Genomic DNA, 17,403 nt, shown 5'->3' on the forward strand with positions numbered 1-17,403 from the left:
CGAAAAAAAAAAAAAAAGCTGGGCATATGTGCTTGTAATCCCAGCACTGGGAGGCGAGCTAGGCTGCTCCTGAGGGCTCCCTGGCAGGCCAGCCTAGCTGCACAGTAAGCTTCTGGTTCAGTAAGAAACCCTGTCCCAAGGGAATAAGGCCGAAAGTAGAAGAAGAACAGAGCTCATGTCTTCTTCTGCTGTCCCATGTGGGCACCCATGCACACCTCTGTGCACACTTGTGTGTATGCCCCCCCATAGGTGAATTAAAATAAGAACTTGGCCTAACAAAGGTAAACTTTGAAATAAATTATGGTAATTTGTGTTCTTTAGTGGCCAAGTACACAAAATTGGGTCATCAGGTAAAGGCACTTGCTGGGAAGCCTGATGACCTAGGAAAACCAAATCCTACAGGTGGCCTTCCGACCCACACATGCACTGTGGCAAGTATGCACCCCCTTGCCTGTGCTTGGACCAAATAAAAATTAGCAAAGTCTTTAACCTGAATTTCCCCTTTCATAAAAATACAATTAATAATGTCCTTTCTTACAGTTATTGGTGAAAATAGAATGTGTCAACAGATATAAACTAACTCTGCTGTTTCTAACTCTGCTGAGCCTTTCAAATTGTAAGAATTCTCAGTTGCTGTTCAATGGAGTCATTTTGTTTAAATGAGTAAATTCCAGAATACCCATGGCCAGAATAGCTTGGAGCAAGAAAGGAAAACTTTGCAGTAAGATTAGAAAACCTAAATGAGTTGTTTTGATAAAGTAATGATATTGATAAAGTACCTAGTGTAGTTCATTTCTTTGTTCTCCCCCAAGGACCCACAGGAAATGTACCCTTCCTCTGTGCGTCCACATCCCATTCCTTGCATTGCTTTTCAGTGGTGCTTCAGGCCATCTGGCCTTAAGTCTTTGATATGCATACTTTAATGTCAGCCATCTCCTAGCTGGGAGGGCCATACCTCTAGTGGGCGCCCTTTAGCAGTGTGCTGACTGTATCTTGTATTCCCATTGTCTGGATTCTTCAGGCATGGTGATTCCAAATGACTTGCAAGGACCTGGCATGCTTGTTGATCTTCCAGCTGTTGCCCAAAGAAGAGAACAGGAAGATTTGCCTCTGTACCGACTCCCCAGCGCCCGGGTTGTCACCAAGTCTTCACCACACATGGGAATGGTGTCCTCACGACATGCAAATGCTGCATGGTATGGTATCCTTCCGCTGCCTTTTCATTTCTCTTCTTCCTTTAAAAAGTTGTTACTAAGTTACATGAAGTAGTGTATTTATTATTATTGTTAAGTTGTATAAAGTAGTATATTTTGTGTTATTTTCTTACACGTCTGACTTTGTCCTTTATTCTAACTTATAGCCACCCCTACCCCCTGTGCCAATGTTCCCCCCATGTTCCCTGTCCACTGTGGTTTGGCTTTTATTTCTGAAACATGTGCAATTTTAGTGAGACATTTAGAAAATGTAGGATACTATGACTAAATCTGTATTAGACAATTACTATTAAAAGTTTACATTGTGCTTAAAATTAGGCCACACATAGAATTCCATATTTTTTTAATTAGATATTTCCTTTATTTACATTTCAAATGATATCTTCTTTCCCGGTTTCCCCTCCAAAAAAAAAAAAAAAAAGAAAAACCCTGTTTTCACGCTTTCCCCCTGCTCACCAACCCACCCTCTCCTGCTTCCTGGCCCTGGCATTCCCCTACACTGGAGCATAGAACCTTCTACATATGCAGCCGGAGCCATGAGTCCCACTATGTGTACTCTTGGTTCGTGGTTTAGTCCCTGGGAGCTCTGAGGGTACTAGTTAGTTCATATTGTTGTTCGTCTTAAGGGACTGTAAACCCTTTAGCTTCTTGGGTCCTTTCTCTAGCTCCTTTGATGGGGACCTTGTGCTCAGTCCAATGGATGGCTGTGAGTCTCTACTTCTGTATTAATCAGTCACTGTCAGAGCCTCTCAGGAGACAGCTATATCAGGCTCCTGTCAAAAAAAAAAAAAAAAAAAAAAAAAAAAAAAAAAAAAAAAAAAAAGGAAAAAAATCTATTTACTACCCAAAAAAAGTAAATACAATACACATGTGTTTACACACTCCCTGAATATATAATGCAATTATGATTTAAGTTAGTGGACCTTCTTTAAAGGGAATTTTATAGTGAATTAATAGTAATAAAACTGTCTCCAGTCTAGATACTGATATGGATCCCATTTTGAACTTTTGTGTGAATTCTTGATTAGAGACTTATTTAAAAGAAAAGATCTCATATTCTATAAGAAAAGAAGTACAAAATAAAGCAAATGCAAAAGCAAGCATGTGCACTATGGGGGGAATAACCTCTTGGGAGACCCATGAATTAATTTGTGTGTGAAGAAAAAAATGCTAAGAGTTTTTATTAGGAGTTAGAAGATTGTTTTTTTGTAGAGTATATGAAAGCAGTTATTTTCCCACAAATAATTATGTAATTACTTAAAATGAAGAAATAGTGGCTTATATACACTAAGAACCTGGGTGACAAAGTCATGTTCCAGTTGCAACATTTTATTCTATCATATCTTCAAATTTTTTTACAGGATAAAATGAGAAATAGGGACCGTTCAGTAAAATGTGATTTGAAAACTAGAACACACACACATACACAAATGCACATTTATCCACACAAGTGAAGTTTAAAATTTATTGAATGCATAATATTAAAATGTCTATTTGTTTAATACTTTTTAAAAAAAGAATTTCATATTTTTATTCACAAAATGGGTTACATAGAGTATTTGCTTAGGGAATGGGATATTAATTTAGAGTTTCTATGAACAGATCAGCAAGTGGACTTGAGGACAAAAGGCTGTGTTAGAGAATCTGTAGCGAATGGTGACTAATGACACTTTGTGAGACCCATGGTTCTAGAGTAGGGAGCTAGGTAGCAGGACAGTAATGCTTTGATAAAGGCCTATAAACAGGTTGGCAAGTTTTTAGGTTATCTGGGGACGTGTTGAGGATTAAAATATTCCTAAATCAACAGAGTAAATGGAATCCACTGGATATAGAGATCTGGGAGGGAGGTGTATTCTGACACGTGTCATTGAGAACATGGTCAAGTGAAGATGAAGCTCCTGGACTTGAAAGATCAAGCAGGAAGGAGAACATGCGCCTTCCAAGTCCTGCCACAGGTGGTGCTCAGGCCTGACTGGAGAGAGGAAGGGGAAGTGGGGAGGACACAACAGGAGTAAGCAAGGTGGTGAACTGCAAACCAGGGGAAGAGCTGCTGAACGGCCAGAGATAAGCCAGGATAAACATGCTGTGAGGCTGTCTAAGGACAGAGCAGCTTCATTTGTCTGTTTTGTTGTGTTGGTGTTGGGTAGAAATCACAGTTGAGAGTGGAAGAGAAAGGTCAGAGTTGGACATGGTAGAAACTGTGTAGTGTTGAGAATCCTGTCCGTGTAAAGTGGCTTGTACATGCGTATTGCCTAGATGACTCGGGTAAGGGGGTACACGCATGCACTCATGTTTTATTAGATAGGACTATATAAATGCAGGTGAGGGTGCCTGAGTAAGTCAGCAATAGACTCTTTCCCCAGAGAGACCTCAGAGTAGAAAGGTTGAGAACATGTTTCACGACTTTATATGTGGTTTAATCATGTGTCAGTAAAGCACCTTTGGTTTTTAAGTTTGTCTTGTGCTTAGTGTTGCTAGAAGTGAAACTGTTTCTCTAAACTGGAGTTAACTGAGGAAATGGAAAAGATCTAAATACAGGCCACACCCATTTCCTTCTGCCCAAAGAGGAGTGGAAAGATGTATAGTCAACTCTGTGTCTATAAAACTGGAAAAAATACATGGAACAGGCTGGTACCGGCCATGGTGGATGTTTAATCCAGAGGTGATGCTGATGGAAATGGCAAGGTATTGATTGATGCATGGCTTCTGGAGCCTTACTGAATTTAATTAAATACTCAGATTGTAGCATCTTCCGTTGTCATTTTAAAACAATGATAGGATCAAATCACAGTACACTAAGCAAGGTTTCGAGCCTGAAAATGAACTTGAGGTGAAAGACCTGTGTTTGGGACTTAATAGGAAAGTGAACAAATACTGGTGAGAGTCTGAGTGAACGGAAGCCTCTCATCGCTGTCAGATGGCGGGCTAGTCCAGCCACCATGCAAATTGTGTTGGCAGCCTCTTAAAAACTAGATCCACCACATTAGCTCCACCACTACACCTGTCTTGGATGTTTACACAAAGCCCTCCAGCCGGCACACCAGAGACATCTGCACATCCATGTCTACTGCAGCACTGCTCCTCATGACCAAGTTACAGCACCAGCCCAATGGCAGAAGTGAGTGAGGAGATTGTGGTGAATATACACAATGGAATTCTTTCCAGCCATAAACACTAGTGACGTTATGCTGTTGGCAGGAAGGTTATTAAATGAATCAAGAAGCAAATAATTAATTGTCAGGAAAACAATGTATATTTTTTTCTTGTATGTGCTTTCTAGATTTTATAATCATATATATATCTGTATATATATATATATATACACACATATATACACATGTATATATACATATATACAGGTATGTATATGTATATATATACAGATATATATATGTATATGTGTGTATATATATATATATACAGGTATATATGTATATATACATATATAAGTATATATTTATATATTTGTGTATGTGTATATATGTATATATATATATATAAACTTGAAAGCAGAACTGTGGTTTTGTAGAGTAACAAATAGCACTAACCAGGGGGGGTAAGGAAGGGAACCAAATAGCGCAGTACCTTGTATATAAAATATATGAAGTGAAATCTTCTTAAAATGAAAAGTGTACTGACAGGATGGTCCAGCAGGTAAAAGGAATCTGCCACCAAACAAGTGAGCTCAGGACCTGGAACCCATAGCCTGGAAGGAGAGGCTCAACTCCACAGCTTATCCCCTGACCCTCATACATGTGCTGCAGCACATACCAGTTCACCCAGACAGCCTCTTTAACAAATGGTACCAGGGAACTGGTATCTATAAGTAACAGAATGAAACTCAATCCTTTTTTACTCTGATCCAATAATCTATTAATATATCAAGAACTGTGATGTAAAGCCAAAAGCTCTTAAAAGTGTTTGATGAAAACATTGGCAGAACTCTACAAGGTGCATGCAAAGGCAAGGGCTTTTGCAAAGGGCCCTGACGGCGAAGGTGAATGCTCAGAGTTCAGATGGTACTGCATCAAATTCAAAACCTGCTCAGGAAAGGAAGCGTGCAGCAGAGAGAGAAGGCAGCTGGAGGAAGGGAGGCTAGCTTTGCCAACTGCTTGTCCTGGGAGTCTAGAATCTGTAATGAACTCCAGAACCTAAAGGCTCCCAAAGCATGTAAATGGGAATCAGTAAATGGCTAACAGATTGACTATATATTTCTCAGTACAAGAGGCTTTCCAATAAGCAGTTGAAAATATTCTTCACCATGAGGATTTTGAAGTAAAATTACAGTGAAAATCTATCTCCTCCCAGTCAGCATGTCTATCATGAAGAAAACCAAAGTTCTGGTGAGGATGTGGGAAAAGAGCAACGTTTGTACACTATGATGGGAATTTAATCCAGTCCAGCTACTCTGCAAGTCAGTAGGGAGGTTCAAAAGAAGCCGTAATCAGAACTAGCTGCAGCTAGTGTGAACGTTTTACGTTCAGAGTGAGCATGCCACAGAGATGCTTGCACGGCCATGGTCCCTGCCGCACTGTTCGTGGCAATAAGTGTGCAACACCAGAGGAACCGGCAAGGAGAACTTGACACAAATACACAGTGGATTTTGTTCAATGTAAAAAATGAAATTGTGACGTTTGTGGGGAAACGGATATACTGGAGACCATTGTGCTAAGTGAAATAGGCTGGACTCAGAAAGAGGAACAGTGTGTGTGTGTGTGTGTGTGTGTGTGTGTGTGTGTGTGTGTGTGTGTGTGATCAGTGCTAGGAGGAGTACTATGAAGTGAGGGGAAGGGATAGAATGGGGTAAGAGAGTGTAAGTGAGGTGAGAGCAGCCAGAGGAGCTGCTGCTTGTGGGGGCAGGGGGCTCCAAGAGGATCTAGGGAGTGTGACAGGATGGTAAACAAGAGGAAGTATAATAAAGTGCGGTAGTGTCACTATGAAACCCATATACAGTAACTAGAAAATATTAGTGAAAACAAACAAACAAAAAGCAATTTAAAATCTCTCCAGTATTTGAAATAGTTTTTTTGCAAATTTATATCTTAATATGTACAGCAAAACCATTTGACTTTTGCTGATGTTTCTAACTCAGATTAAGTGGAATATACATTCACCTTGGTAAAGTGGATTTATTTGTTCAACTGTACAATCTTCTGACTTTCTGAAACTTACAGTTGGGAGAACCTTCAGGCTTCAGACTATTTTCTATGAAATAATCTTATTAAAGTATGTGTCCTCCGGCTCCTTGAAGAGTGGTAATAGGCGATGAAATGTACTGCGCTCTTCCAGTAGAAGAATCCCTGTGTTACGTCTTTAGCAAAGAAAAACAGTTATTGTCATGTGTTAACTTCTGGGAAGCCGTGCGTCATTGTTAGCCTCACATGTCAACTTGACAAAAACAGAGTCACAAAAGAAGAGGGAAACACAGTTGAGTGACACTGTCCTGTGGCTATGTCTATGAGCATTTTCATGATTGGTAAGCATTTTTGTGATTGGTAATTGTTGTAGAAGGGCCTAGCTTACTGTGGGCTTTGGCTGTATAAGAAAAGTAGCTGGTCCTGAGCCGTGGAGTGCACTACTTACTGTTTTCTTGTGGTCTCTGCTTCAGTCCTCTAGATGGTGGGACTGTACGCTCTAAAGTAAAATAGAGCCTTTCCTCCCCACATTGCGTTTGGTCTTGGTGAGGTATGTAATTCCTATAATGACAGTATAAATGGTTTCTATGGCCTGTGTACACTGTCATTATAGGAATTACAGCCCTCAGCTCAAAAAATCCACAGTCAAAGCAAAGAAACTCCCACAAATACAAGGGATGGTTTTTTTCTAATTTGAACAGTGAGAACTAAGAGTTTTCCAAATCTACTTGTTTTAGCTTGCTTTCTGTTGCTGTGATAAACAGCATGACCAAAAGCAATCACATTACTGCCCTAACTCATTCACGTTATCTTTCAGCGTTTCTTGGTATCTAGTTCAGCAAGTTGATCCCAGCTGCGAGGCAGAAATAAAGCAGTGGGTGAGCTGGTCAGTCAGTGCAGAGTTTAAGAAACAAACCCTAAGCCATGAATAGTCATGCATCCCTGAAATCTCAGTACTTGGGTGAACAAGGCACAAAGGTTGGTGCATCTTCAATGCCAGCCTGGGTTACACATGAGATTCTTTATAGAACAACAGAAAAATGTTATGTATGGATGCCAGTGCACATGCGAAATTGGACAAGTTAAAGGCAATCTTTTTTAAAGTGTCTCCTGTTTTAGCTGTTTTTAATCATTCTGTGACATCCTGGAGCTGTAGGGTTGGCTGCTACATTGACTATTAACGCAGGCATGTTCTCTCTGTTCGTTTATTGATGGGAATACTGTAAAAGTTTAGAAGTTAATTATTTACCTTTAGATCATGTAATTTTGACACTTCTGAGAACTTAAGAATAAGAGTGTTTTGTATTTCTCCTTATAGTGAATTACCAGAGAGGGAGGAAGGTGAAGGAGAGGAAACACCAAACTTCAGCCACTGGGGTCCACCAAGAATGTGAGTATGTGCTGTTCCTGTCCTCAGTGCAAGCATACCCTTGCTCCTCAGCTTATTTAGTGCTGGCTAGTCTTGTGGCAGCTTGACACAAGCTAGAGGCATTTCAAAGGAGGGAACCTCAATTGAGGGGATGCCTCCGCTGGGCGGTGGTGGCTCACAGCTTTAATCCCAGCACTTGGGAGGCAGAGGCAGGCGGATTTCTGAGTTCAAGGCCAGCCTGGTCTACAGAGTAAGTTCCAGGACAGGCAAGGCCACACAGAGAAACCCTGTCTCAAGAAAACCAAAAGAAAGAAAGAGAGAGAGAGAGAGAGAGAGAGAGAGAGAGAGAGAGAGAGAGAAGATGCCTCCATAAGATTCAATTTTTTAAATTAGTGGTTGAGGTGGGAGGGCCCTGCCCATTGTGGATGCTGCCATCCCTGGGCTAATTGTCCTTAGTTCTATAAGAAAACAGGCTGAGTAAGCCATGGAGAGCAAGCCAGTAAGCAGCACCCTTCCATGACCTCTGCATCAGCTCCTGCCTCCATGCTGCTTCTGCCCTGTTTGAGTTCCTATCCTGATTTCCTGCAATGATGAAAAGATCTGGATATGGAAGTTTATTTAAGCCAAATAAACCCTTTCCTTTCCAACTTGCTTTTTGGTCATGGCATTTTGTCGCAGCAATAGAAACCCTGATTAAGACACTTAGTCACTGTAATTGAGACTTAAAATAAGTAAACCTTTGTGCTGAGTTTTAATTCCTTCTTGTGTTGTCTAAAGACTCTTAGCCAATATTAAACTCTTTGATGCTGTCTCAGAGAAAGCAGTTTACAGATGTCTCTGTGAGAGGAGCCACAGAGAGGCTTTGTCCTGCCTTGGTTGCAGGTGAGGTAGTGCTGCTGTGGACGCTGTTCAGCTCCAGGCCCAGACACTCTAGTGGAGACTTCTCTCACCCACCAGCTTCCCTCTCCTCATCCTGGTGGACAGAATGCGCTTGTGTCTGATTTGGGTTCACAGAATGAGCTTATCCTCTCTTGCATGTGTTTGCACATAGAAGTGCTTGTCAGGCTGTCACCGCCTCACCGACCAGCGGAAATAAGGAGGCGACCACGAACTCTTCTCCAAGCAGTTTATTCAGGAACCTTGCACAACAGAATCATTCCTTCATCATCTCTCCTCCCAGCCCCCAGAACTTGTGGGTTTATTCAGGAACCTTGCACAACAAAATCATTCCTTCATCATCTCTCCTCCCAGCCCCCAGAACTTGTGGGTTAAATACTTTCCCTGGTCCCAATCAGCATCAGCTACGCGGCAAAGCATAATAGGCTACGAGAAATCATGCCAGCTTGCATCACAAACTGGAGGCACTCAACTTTTCTAAATAAGGACTTTTTTATCGTGATGCTCCAAATAAGGACTTGTTTATTGCAATGCTTTCTGCTCTGGCCGGAGGCCAGGCGCCATATTTAGGGTGGCAGCTGCGGCTCTCCATAGTCAGGCCACCCGAGTTTTGTGATTGCTAAAGTCCTTCAGGAGCCCCTCTCCCTCTTTTCTGCTGTGTTAATTCCAGCACCACCACCATCCACCCTACCATCACCTTGCACTTCCAAGTCTTGTCTTGCAGATGCTGAGGACATATTTTATGAGTAGTTTTTAAATTCAGTTGACCAATGCTCATGTTTCTATAGTTATACAGGAACAAATTTCATTACATACGCTCTTTTTTTAAAAAGTGTCATTGGATAAAAACCTAATATTGTTTAGGTATATGTATGGGTATATCGGACACATGCCTATAATCCAAGCATGTGAGAACCTGAAACAACAAATCCAATTCAAGTTCTCCTAGCTATATATATTTATATATGTATATATGTTATATATATAATATATATATATATATATATATATATGAGAACCTAGCTCAAAGAACTATGTATCCATAAGTAAACAGACAAACAGAAACAATGATATGGAAGTAGAAAGCAGATGAAGGTAGCTTTCTACAAAGAACCTAACACTTAAAACCTTCTCACTGGAAGAGCACCACACCCGGTAGCAAGCTTGTTTTACTCTGAAAGGCTAAGGCTTCATTAAAATGGAAATGTGCTTTCTTGAGTCTTTACCTCTTTGTTATTTTCTCAGAGTCTCTGCTAACATTGTGCATATAAATGAAATGTCCAATCATTTCATTAAGTCTTAGCAAATACCTTCGAATCTCAAGAGTTCTTATTTGAGAGATCTACCTTTTCAAAATTTCAACTTTTAAATGTCATAAATTTTGACAATATCTTACGATTTTGGAGCTAGCCTCATTTATACACCATCTCTAAAGTGCATTAGGAAATTTTCATAAAGCATGAGCCACAGGCTGTGCCATAGACAGAGCACTTACGGTGACAGTGCAGCTGATGAAATTACCTTATTCATAAGTGTGCTTTCTTTTTCTCTGTTATAGTGTTGAGATTTTTAGAGAACCTAATGTGTCTCTTGGCATCAGCATTGTTGGTGGACAAACAGTTATAAAACGCCTCAAGAATGGAGAGGAGCTCAAGGGAATATTCATCAAACAAGTGTTAGAAGACAGTCCTGCAGGAAAGACTAATGCACTTAAAACTGGAGATAAAATTCTTGAGGTGAGTGAGGTTGAAACAGCATTTTCCATGAAACATTTGACTCCGTGAAAGAATCACTTAGGCCAACTCGATGTTTAGTCTAATCACATGGAATTGGTAGTGTCCATTGGTGGCGCCTCAGTTTGTATGCCATACGTACACTGCATGAGCTTTTCTAGCTTGTGAGGGGGAGCAAGTAAAATGATAAGACAAGAACCCCAGCTGATGATTGACGGATTTAGCACAGTGCTGCATGTAGAACTGGTGGACACCTACTTCCCCAGAACCTTTAGCAAGTTCTGGGCTTTATGCTTGTAGCTTATCTACAGAAAGGTGACTTTGAAAGGGGGAAACCATGGCTCACATGTTTCCAGTTTTATGAGAGACAGTCTTACTTATTTTGAAGATTTATTCATTACTTATTATTTTACACATATGTGTGTTGGAGGTATGTGTGTGAGTGTGTATATGTGTGTGTGTGTGTGTGTGTAAGAGAGAGAGAGAGAGAGAGAGTTCTGCATGAATTATGTGTATCTTGTGCATACAGGAGACTGCAGAGGCCAGAGAAAGGCTTTCAGTACTCTGGAACCTTTGAGCTACAGGTGGTTGTGAGCTGCCATGTAGGTGCTGGGAACTGAACCAGGGTCCTTGACAGGAGCAGCAAATGCTCGTACCTGTTAAGACCTCTCTCCAGCCTTGGGAGCTAAATTTTAAATGCACATGAAAACACGAAATGTGCTCTGAGTGCTGAGTGGATTTTTGCATTGGGCTTGCTGGATGATTCCAGAGTAGTTATCTCTAGCTCCATGTAGCCGAGGTTAGCCTTGAACCTGTTTGTAGCTGAAGCTCTCGGTAAATTCCCTTTCTCCCCACCTTCACCTCCTGCCAAAACTACCCGTGTCTCTCTCCATACCCAGTGTGCAATCACCAAATGCACACAGGTCTTTATTTCTCTGGAATACGTGCAAATGTTATTTGCTATCAAACTATTTTCAGGATTGACTGAGCTATTTTGTATCCCTACAAGCCATGAGTAAATGAACCAGTTTGTCCACATTATCCATAGAGAGTGTTGTTAGTTTGGCATTTTAACAGGTATGTAGTGACACCAAGTCGTGATTTTAGTTTGCTGCTCAGCCCTGCCTTAGCTGGTGTGTGTTTCCGTGTGCTGATCCTCTCTCTCTGGTGGATTGTCTGAGCATGCCTCCTATGTGTTTTCAGTGGCCCGTTGATTTATCTTCTGTTATTAGGAGTTTAGGGGCCAGAAAGATAAATCAGGAGTTAAGAGCCCTTGCATCTGTTCCACAGGACCTGTTGTATTCCCAGCTACTTCATCAGGCTGCCCACACTGCTCATGGCTCTAGCTGCAGGGAACCTGATGCCCTCTGCGATCTCTTAGAATATCAGCACATATGTGACATGTACATACGTACACATAAATACATCAAGCCTTTAAGAAAATAAAATGATTTTCCCCCATGAGCTCGCTGTTTCAGGCTCACAGTGGGACTGAGAGTTACGCTCTACTCTGCGTTGAGTCAGGTGTGATGAGTCATTTGTTTCTGCTTCCTGTGATTCTTGCTCTAAGGTTTTTATTCGGTTTGTTTTTGCTCAAAGTCAGTGCTAAGTTCTGTCTGCATCTTGTAAACAGATACCTTTAAGCAATGATAAGAAAGATTTAGATACGTGAGGAGAACTCTTCTAAGAAGTTAGGGTTTATTTCTCAGAAGTATGTCTTCACCACATGAACAGTAGAGTTGCTGGATTTGGATTCTAAAGCTGAGAAGAACCAGATTTGCTGTTCAGTGTGTCAGAGTTGCATTTGTCTCTGGCTTCCCATCTAAGGAACACCTGCATTCATCCCTCATCCTCTTGAAGCAATGCACTCACCGCCCCACTGACTAAAACCCACTCTAACAATTAAGGCATTGCTCTGTTTGGGATTTGAAACCCTGTGCTTTTCGAGACTATGGATATGCTAGTAAGTTATGCTCTGAGTTTCCAGATAAGGAACCCTTTATCTGAAAGTTATGAGCACTTTTAATAAAAGAACATGTGTGTGTTTGGACACTTCTTCTGTTAGCACAAACTATAAGATAGTTTCTGGATTGTGGTAATAGTTTAAGTAACTTAGTTTAATGGAGAGACCGTACGAGTCCGGAAAGGTTCCTCATTCCACTCTGAGGCTTGCTTCTGTTACAAGGAGCTGTGTGCTGTTGCTTAGAGACCTTGGGTTGAAACCATGCCAGCTTCCAGTTTAGGGTCATTATATGAAAGTGGGACTGTTGTGATGTAACTGTCCTCCTTGCTGTCCCTCCCCAGCTGGAAGCATTATGTTAACCATGCTGCCCATGAACCAGTGGAACATTTCACATGTAGCTGTTCTCACTCCCTGGCTGTCTTCTAATGCATTAGTTCCTGGCTTTTCTCACACAGGAACTTGGTGCCTTTCTAATCAGAATGCTGCTTGTATGGTTTAGGTATCTGGTGTAGACCTGCAGAATGCCTCACATGCAGAAGCTGTGGAGGCAATCAAGAGTGCCGGAAACCCTGTGGTATTCGTGGTACAGAGCCTGTCATCCACCCCAAGAGTAAGTTCTACATCTTACTTCAACACGAGTACTCTGTTCACCTCTGCTAACCGTGTCTCCCAGCCTTCCCATGTTTCCACTGTTGTTTGGTTTTACTTGTTAAACCTATTGATTAGCTCCATACAGATTTGGCCTTCCCCATCAATCTCTGTTTGTTTGTTTTGTTTTGTTTTGTTTTTCAACCCAATTTTGATATGCTGGCCAAAATTTTGTCATGGTCAATACATTGGCTTAACCAAGCCTGAGAATCCCAGGGTCCTGTTCCTGTTCCCTCCCTGCCTGCTTATCACTTCTGCTAACACAGTGACCCACACACTTTCTCGCTTTTCTCAGTCAGTTACTTCAGAGCTTAAAAGGTCAGGAATAAAAGCCTTGTGGAGAACCAGCAGGCCTTGGGAATGTTTGAATCATGGTAAATACAGATGCATTGTCAGGGTGATGCTGTTGTATGAGGTTGTATGTATCTCCGTAGCCTTAAGTCCTAGAAATGGAAGTAATATGTACTTCTGATCAGTAGAACTGCAGAAGTAACAGGATTACTTGTGCCTTAGAACTGTAACATAGTCAGCCCTTCAGGGAATACAGGAAATAATACTTGTGTGGAAAACAAGGAGTGGATCACTGGCTGCCCCAGCTCCATAGCTCTGAGGCTGGGCTGTGCATGCAGGAGAGCACTTTCTGTATGCTGGGCTGCAGCCATGGCCACCTTGGGCGGCTCTACGGTTTTGCCATGCTCCATGACTGTGCCATTCCTTCTCAGTGTGTTGCTCACCCCAGCAAGACTGAAAGAGTGAACTGCATAAAATGTACTTGTGGCTGTGCTTTTATTTCTAGAACTGCATTCAATAGGAAATTTACCTATACTGTTCTTTGCCAAATGGCACTTCCAAAGAAACAACTGTGAGGGAAAATGAGTCAACAGGATATACACTCTGCCACCAACCTCAAGTGCCCTGTTGAAAATATTTAGAACATTTGATTGTGTTATCGATTCACCTAAAAATGTCGAGCCTCCAGTAGCTTTTGCTAGTGAGCTGAGTTACAAGGCTTTTCATGGATGGCATAAACTCAGCTGTAGAAGCAGGAGCATCCTCCCAGGGTCATGCTCAGATCACTTGGTCCACAGAGTAGAGCCGGCCGCCTAACTCCAGCCTCTGGCCTGAAGCCATGGGTATGCGCAGACCGGTGGTGTTAGTCACCAGGCTTACTTGTTCCATTTTAAACCTGTTTTAGCACAGAATAACTCCCAAGCCAATGACAGATCAAGTTTCCTGCCTTGCTAAAGGGGCTTGGATTAATTACTGCCATAAGTCCTCAGGACAGAGTGTGGTATGTACAAACAGTGCCTTCATGTTTCTTTCTCTACTTTGCAGTAGTAGCCATAGAACACCAGGCCTCATACACGATAGTCACTGTACCCCTGAGCTACACTCCTCCCTTCCAGATTTAATTGTATTAAATTAATTCCCAGTGCAGGGATCAAACCCAGAGTCTCTCACATGCTAAGCAAGCACCCTCCCCGTGACCTTCTATCCTTAGCCCGTATTTTATTTGAAACAAAGTCTTACTGAGTTGTCCAGATTGGGTTCAAATTCCTGATCCTTTTACCTCCCAAGTAGCTATGACTACAAATGTGGGCCACCTTGCCCAGATGTCTTAAACATTTTAACCAGTTTATATTAAATTTTGAACTTTCTTCAAAACCCTAAAAAAAAGTCATATTCTAACATTGTGCTACTCCAAGGACTAATGTGTAAAAGTGTTTTCATGCGGGAAAACGTCCCATCAGCATCATCAGCCACATGGTGGTTCGTGTGCCACATCAGAACTAGCACAGACACCCCTTTCTGAACTTCTGAATTTCAGGTGTTTAGACCACTTACCTTCCTTAGCAGCTATTTATTTGCCAGCAGAGTCTCTGGTTCATAATGCATTTCTCTTCAGAAAGTTTCTATGCCAAGGTAATTTTTTTCCATGTAATAACATAACTACTTTTTTGTTTGTTTGTTTGTTTTGTTTTGTTTTGTTTTCAGAGACAGGATTAAAGGCATGTGCCACCACGCCCAGCCATAACTACATTTGATGGTAGCCTCATGTGTAATTTTTATATCCCCCTACTCCTGCTTCCAATAATAAAAAACCCTTCAAAATGGGGTTTTCGAACCCATCTCCTCCACCATTCCTTAAGTATCATTAAGAATTAAAATTGGCTGGGCAGTGGTGTCACACACCTTTAATCCCAGCACTTGGGATTAGGGCAGGCGGATTTCTGAGTTCGAGGCCATCCTGGTCTACAGAGTGAGTTCCAGGACAGCCAGGGCTACACAGAGAAACCCTGTCTGGAAAAAACAAAAATACAAACAAACAAACAAAACAAACAAAAAAGAATTAAAATGGAACGTCATTTTTCTCTAAGCACTTAGTGAATACGGCTATGTACTAGACCCGTTTAATCCCCCACAAGCAATGTGCTGTGCTGTTCCCTTTGTCCAGCACCATAGCGATACTTTCTTATCACATGGCTTTAGAGTGCTACCCTTCCTTTCCTGCATGTACAGTTTCCGTGTTAACCATTAAATTCATTTTTCACTGTCACATGAAATACATGATCTTTTTTTTCCCTATAAGGGGTAGTGCTTTTGTGAGCATTTTATCTCTGCTTTGCCAGTTAACATATACAAAAATACATCTTTGCTATTCAGAATGTAGGCATCATGAGTGGTAACTGATGCTGCCCATCTCTCAGCTTCGGCCTGCCTTTTACCTCTGCCTGATTTGCCTTCGGAGGGAGCGGAGCCCAGATTGTCTTGGTTGTATTCTGACAAGGATCACCTGCAAGTAGGCTACCCCCTTGTACTCCAGCAGAGTGTTAACGAAGGCAGAAGGACAGAGCACAGTGGTCATAAGAGAAGCTCTGAATGTATGTCAAGAAGGTTTCCCTGGAGCTGGAGAGATGGCTCAGCTTTAGAGCATTCACTGGTCTTGCAGAGGACCCAAGTTTGGTCCCTAGTACCCATGTTGGCTGCTCCAGGGGATCTGACATCTTCTTCTAGACTTTGAGGGTACACACACACACATGCACACACACACACACACACACACACACACACATACAACTAAGTCTTTTGAAGAACTTAGTACAGTTGTTTTATTGAAGTAAAACATTTGTGAGGCCTTTCCAATTCTGAATTAGTTTATTTAACATACTAAAAGTGAATGAAATTCATCTTAACTTACATGTAGTTCAAAATGTTTTTCATATTCTCTAGTCAGGTGGTTCCTTTAATTTTCTGTAAAGGGTTTTTTTTTCCTACCTTCATGTCAGCCATCAGATTTTATGTCATAATTATTTGTGTTAGCAATTTGAAGAATCTCAAAACAATTACTAGTAGTTATTCAATCTCTAGGACTAGAAAAAAAACATGACTGTAAATACTCTATTTTCTTAAGATGTTTCATAGATAACATTACAAGGAGAAATTATTTGGGAATTAGCAGCCACATGCCAGAAGCAGCTACAGCCAGGGAGGGAGAGCCAGGAGGACAAGCCAACTCCTGGGTACACCTTTAGCTGAACGTAATAACTCACCAACACAAGCCTGAAGACTAGCCTGGGCTACACCATGTCCTAAGTATCCCTGGAATAATGAGTGAATTCCTGAATTGCTGTCTCAAAAAGCCATAAACCAGACAAAATTTAAGACCTGTGCTATTAGCATCAATAAGAATTAAAATTGTTTTTATAAACTTAATGGGGCTGAAGAGATGGCTCAGTGGCTAAGAGCACTGGCTGCTCTTGCAGAGGACCCAGGCTCAGCTGCCTGTTAACTGTGATTCCACGGGATCTGATGATAACCTTTTCACAGAAAGTAGGCACACATATAGGGAACAAATATATATGCAGTCAAAATACCCACACAACATAAATAAATAAATAAATAAACACATACATACATACACATATACATACATACATAAATATTAAAATTATGAACTTGAACTTCATTCATTTATAAATACTTACTGAGTACAACTGGGTATCAGACTCTGTCTACATATCACAGAAATTATAAAAAAAAAATCACTCAATTCCTCCTTTCATTGGGTAGAAGAAATAAATTTGTAATTTATCCTTCTCCAAACAGTAGTAGTGAGATAATTAACAAGTCAATGAAATCTGCTAAATAACAGATTTCAGCTGGGAGTTCATATTCCTGTTGAGGTTTGGTCTGTTGCTATGTATTGTAATGCTAAATTATTTTTTTTTAACTTTTATTACATTATGATGAGAAAAGTTACATGATTTCAATTTATCTGAATTTGTTAACATTTAAAAACATATTTTAAGTAAATAGAATTAAATCACATTCTTGTTTCCCTTTTGTACCCCAACTCCTCCCAGAACCCCCCCAACACCTATAATATCTTTTTTGTCATATTCCTTAAAATTTATAAAATATTATAACAATAAAAATAAGTATT

General features: G+C 40.9%; 1 protein-coding gene across 4 annotated transcripts in view; it reads left to right on the forward strand.

The window, feature by feature from the left end:
- Patj (PATJ crumbs cell polarity complex component) overlaps window positions 1-17,403 on the forward strand; it is a 314,427-nt gene that overhangs the window by 111,227 nt on the left and 185,797 nt on the right. For all 4 annotated transcript variants that reach the window (XM_031377903.1, XM_031377900.1, XM_031377901.1 and 1 more), the window contains exons 22-25: window positions 1,022-1,196; window positions 7,668-7,739; window positions 10,174-10,351; window positions 12,811-12,921. In XM_031377903.1, the coding sequence (XP_031233763.1) occupies window positions 1,022-1,196; window positions 7,668-7,739; window positions 10,174-10,351; window positions 12,811-12,921 (536 nt within the window). The remainder of the gene's footprint in view (window positions 1-1,021; window positions 1,197-7,667; window positions 7,740-10,173; window positions 10,352-12,810; window positions 12,922-17,403) is intronic.

Source organism: Mastomys coucha, unplaced genomic scaffold (genome assembly GCF_008632895.1).
Source record: "Mastomys coucha isolate ucsf_1 unplaced genomic scaffold, UCSF_Mcou_1 pScaffold18, whole genome shotgun sequence".
Classification (NCBI taxonomy): domain Eukaryota; kingdom Metazoa; phylum Chordata; class Mammalia; order Rodentia; family Muridae; genus Mastomys; species Mastomys coucha.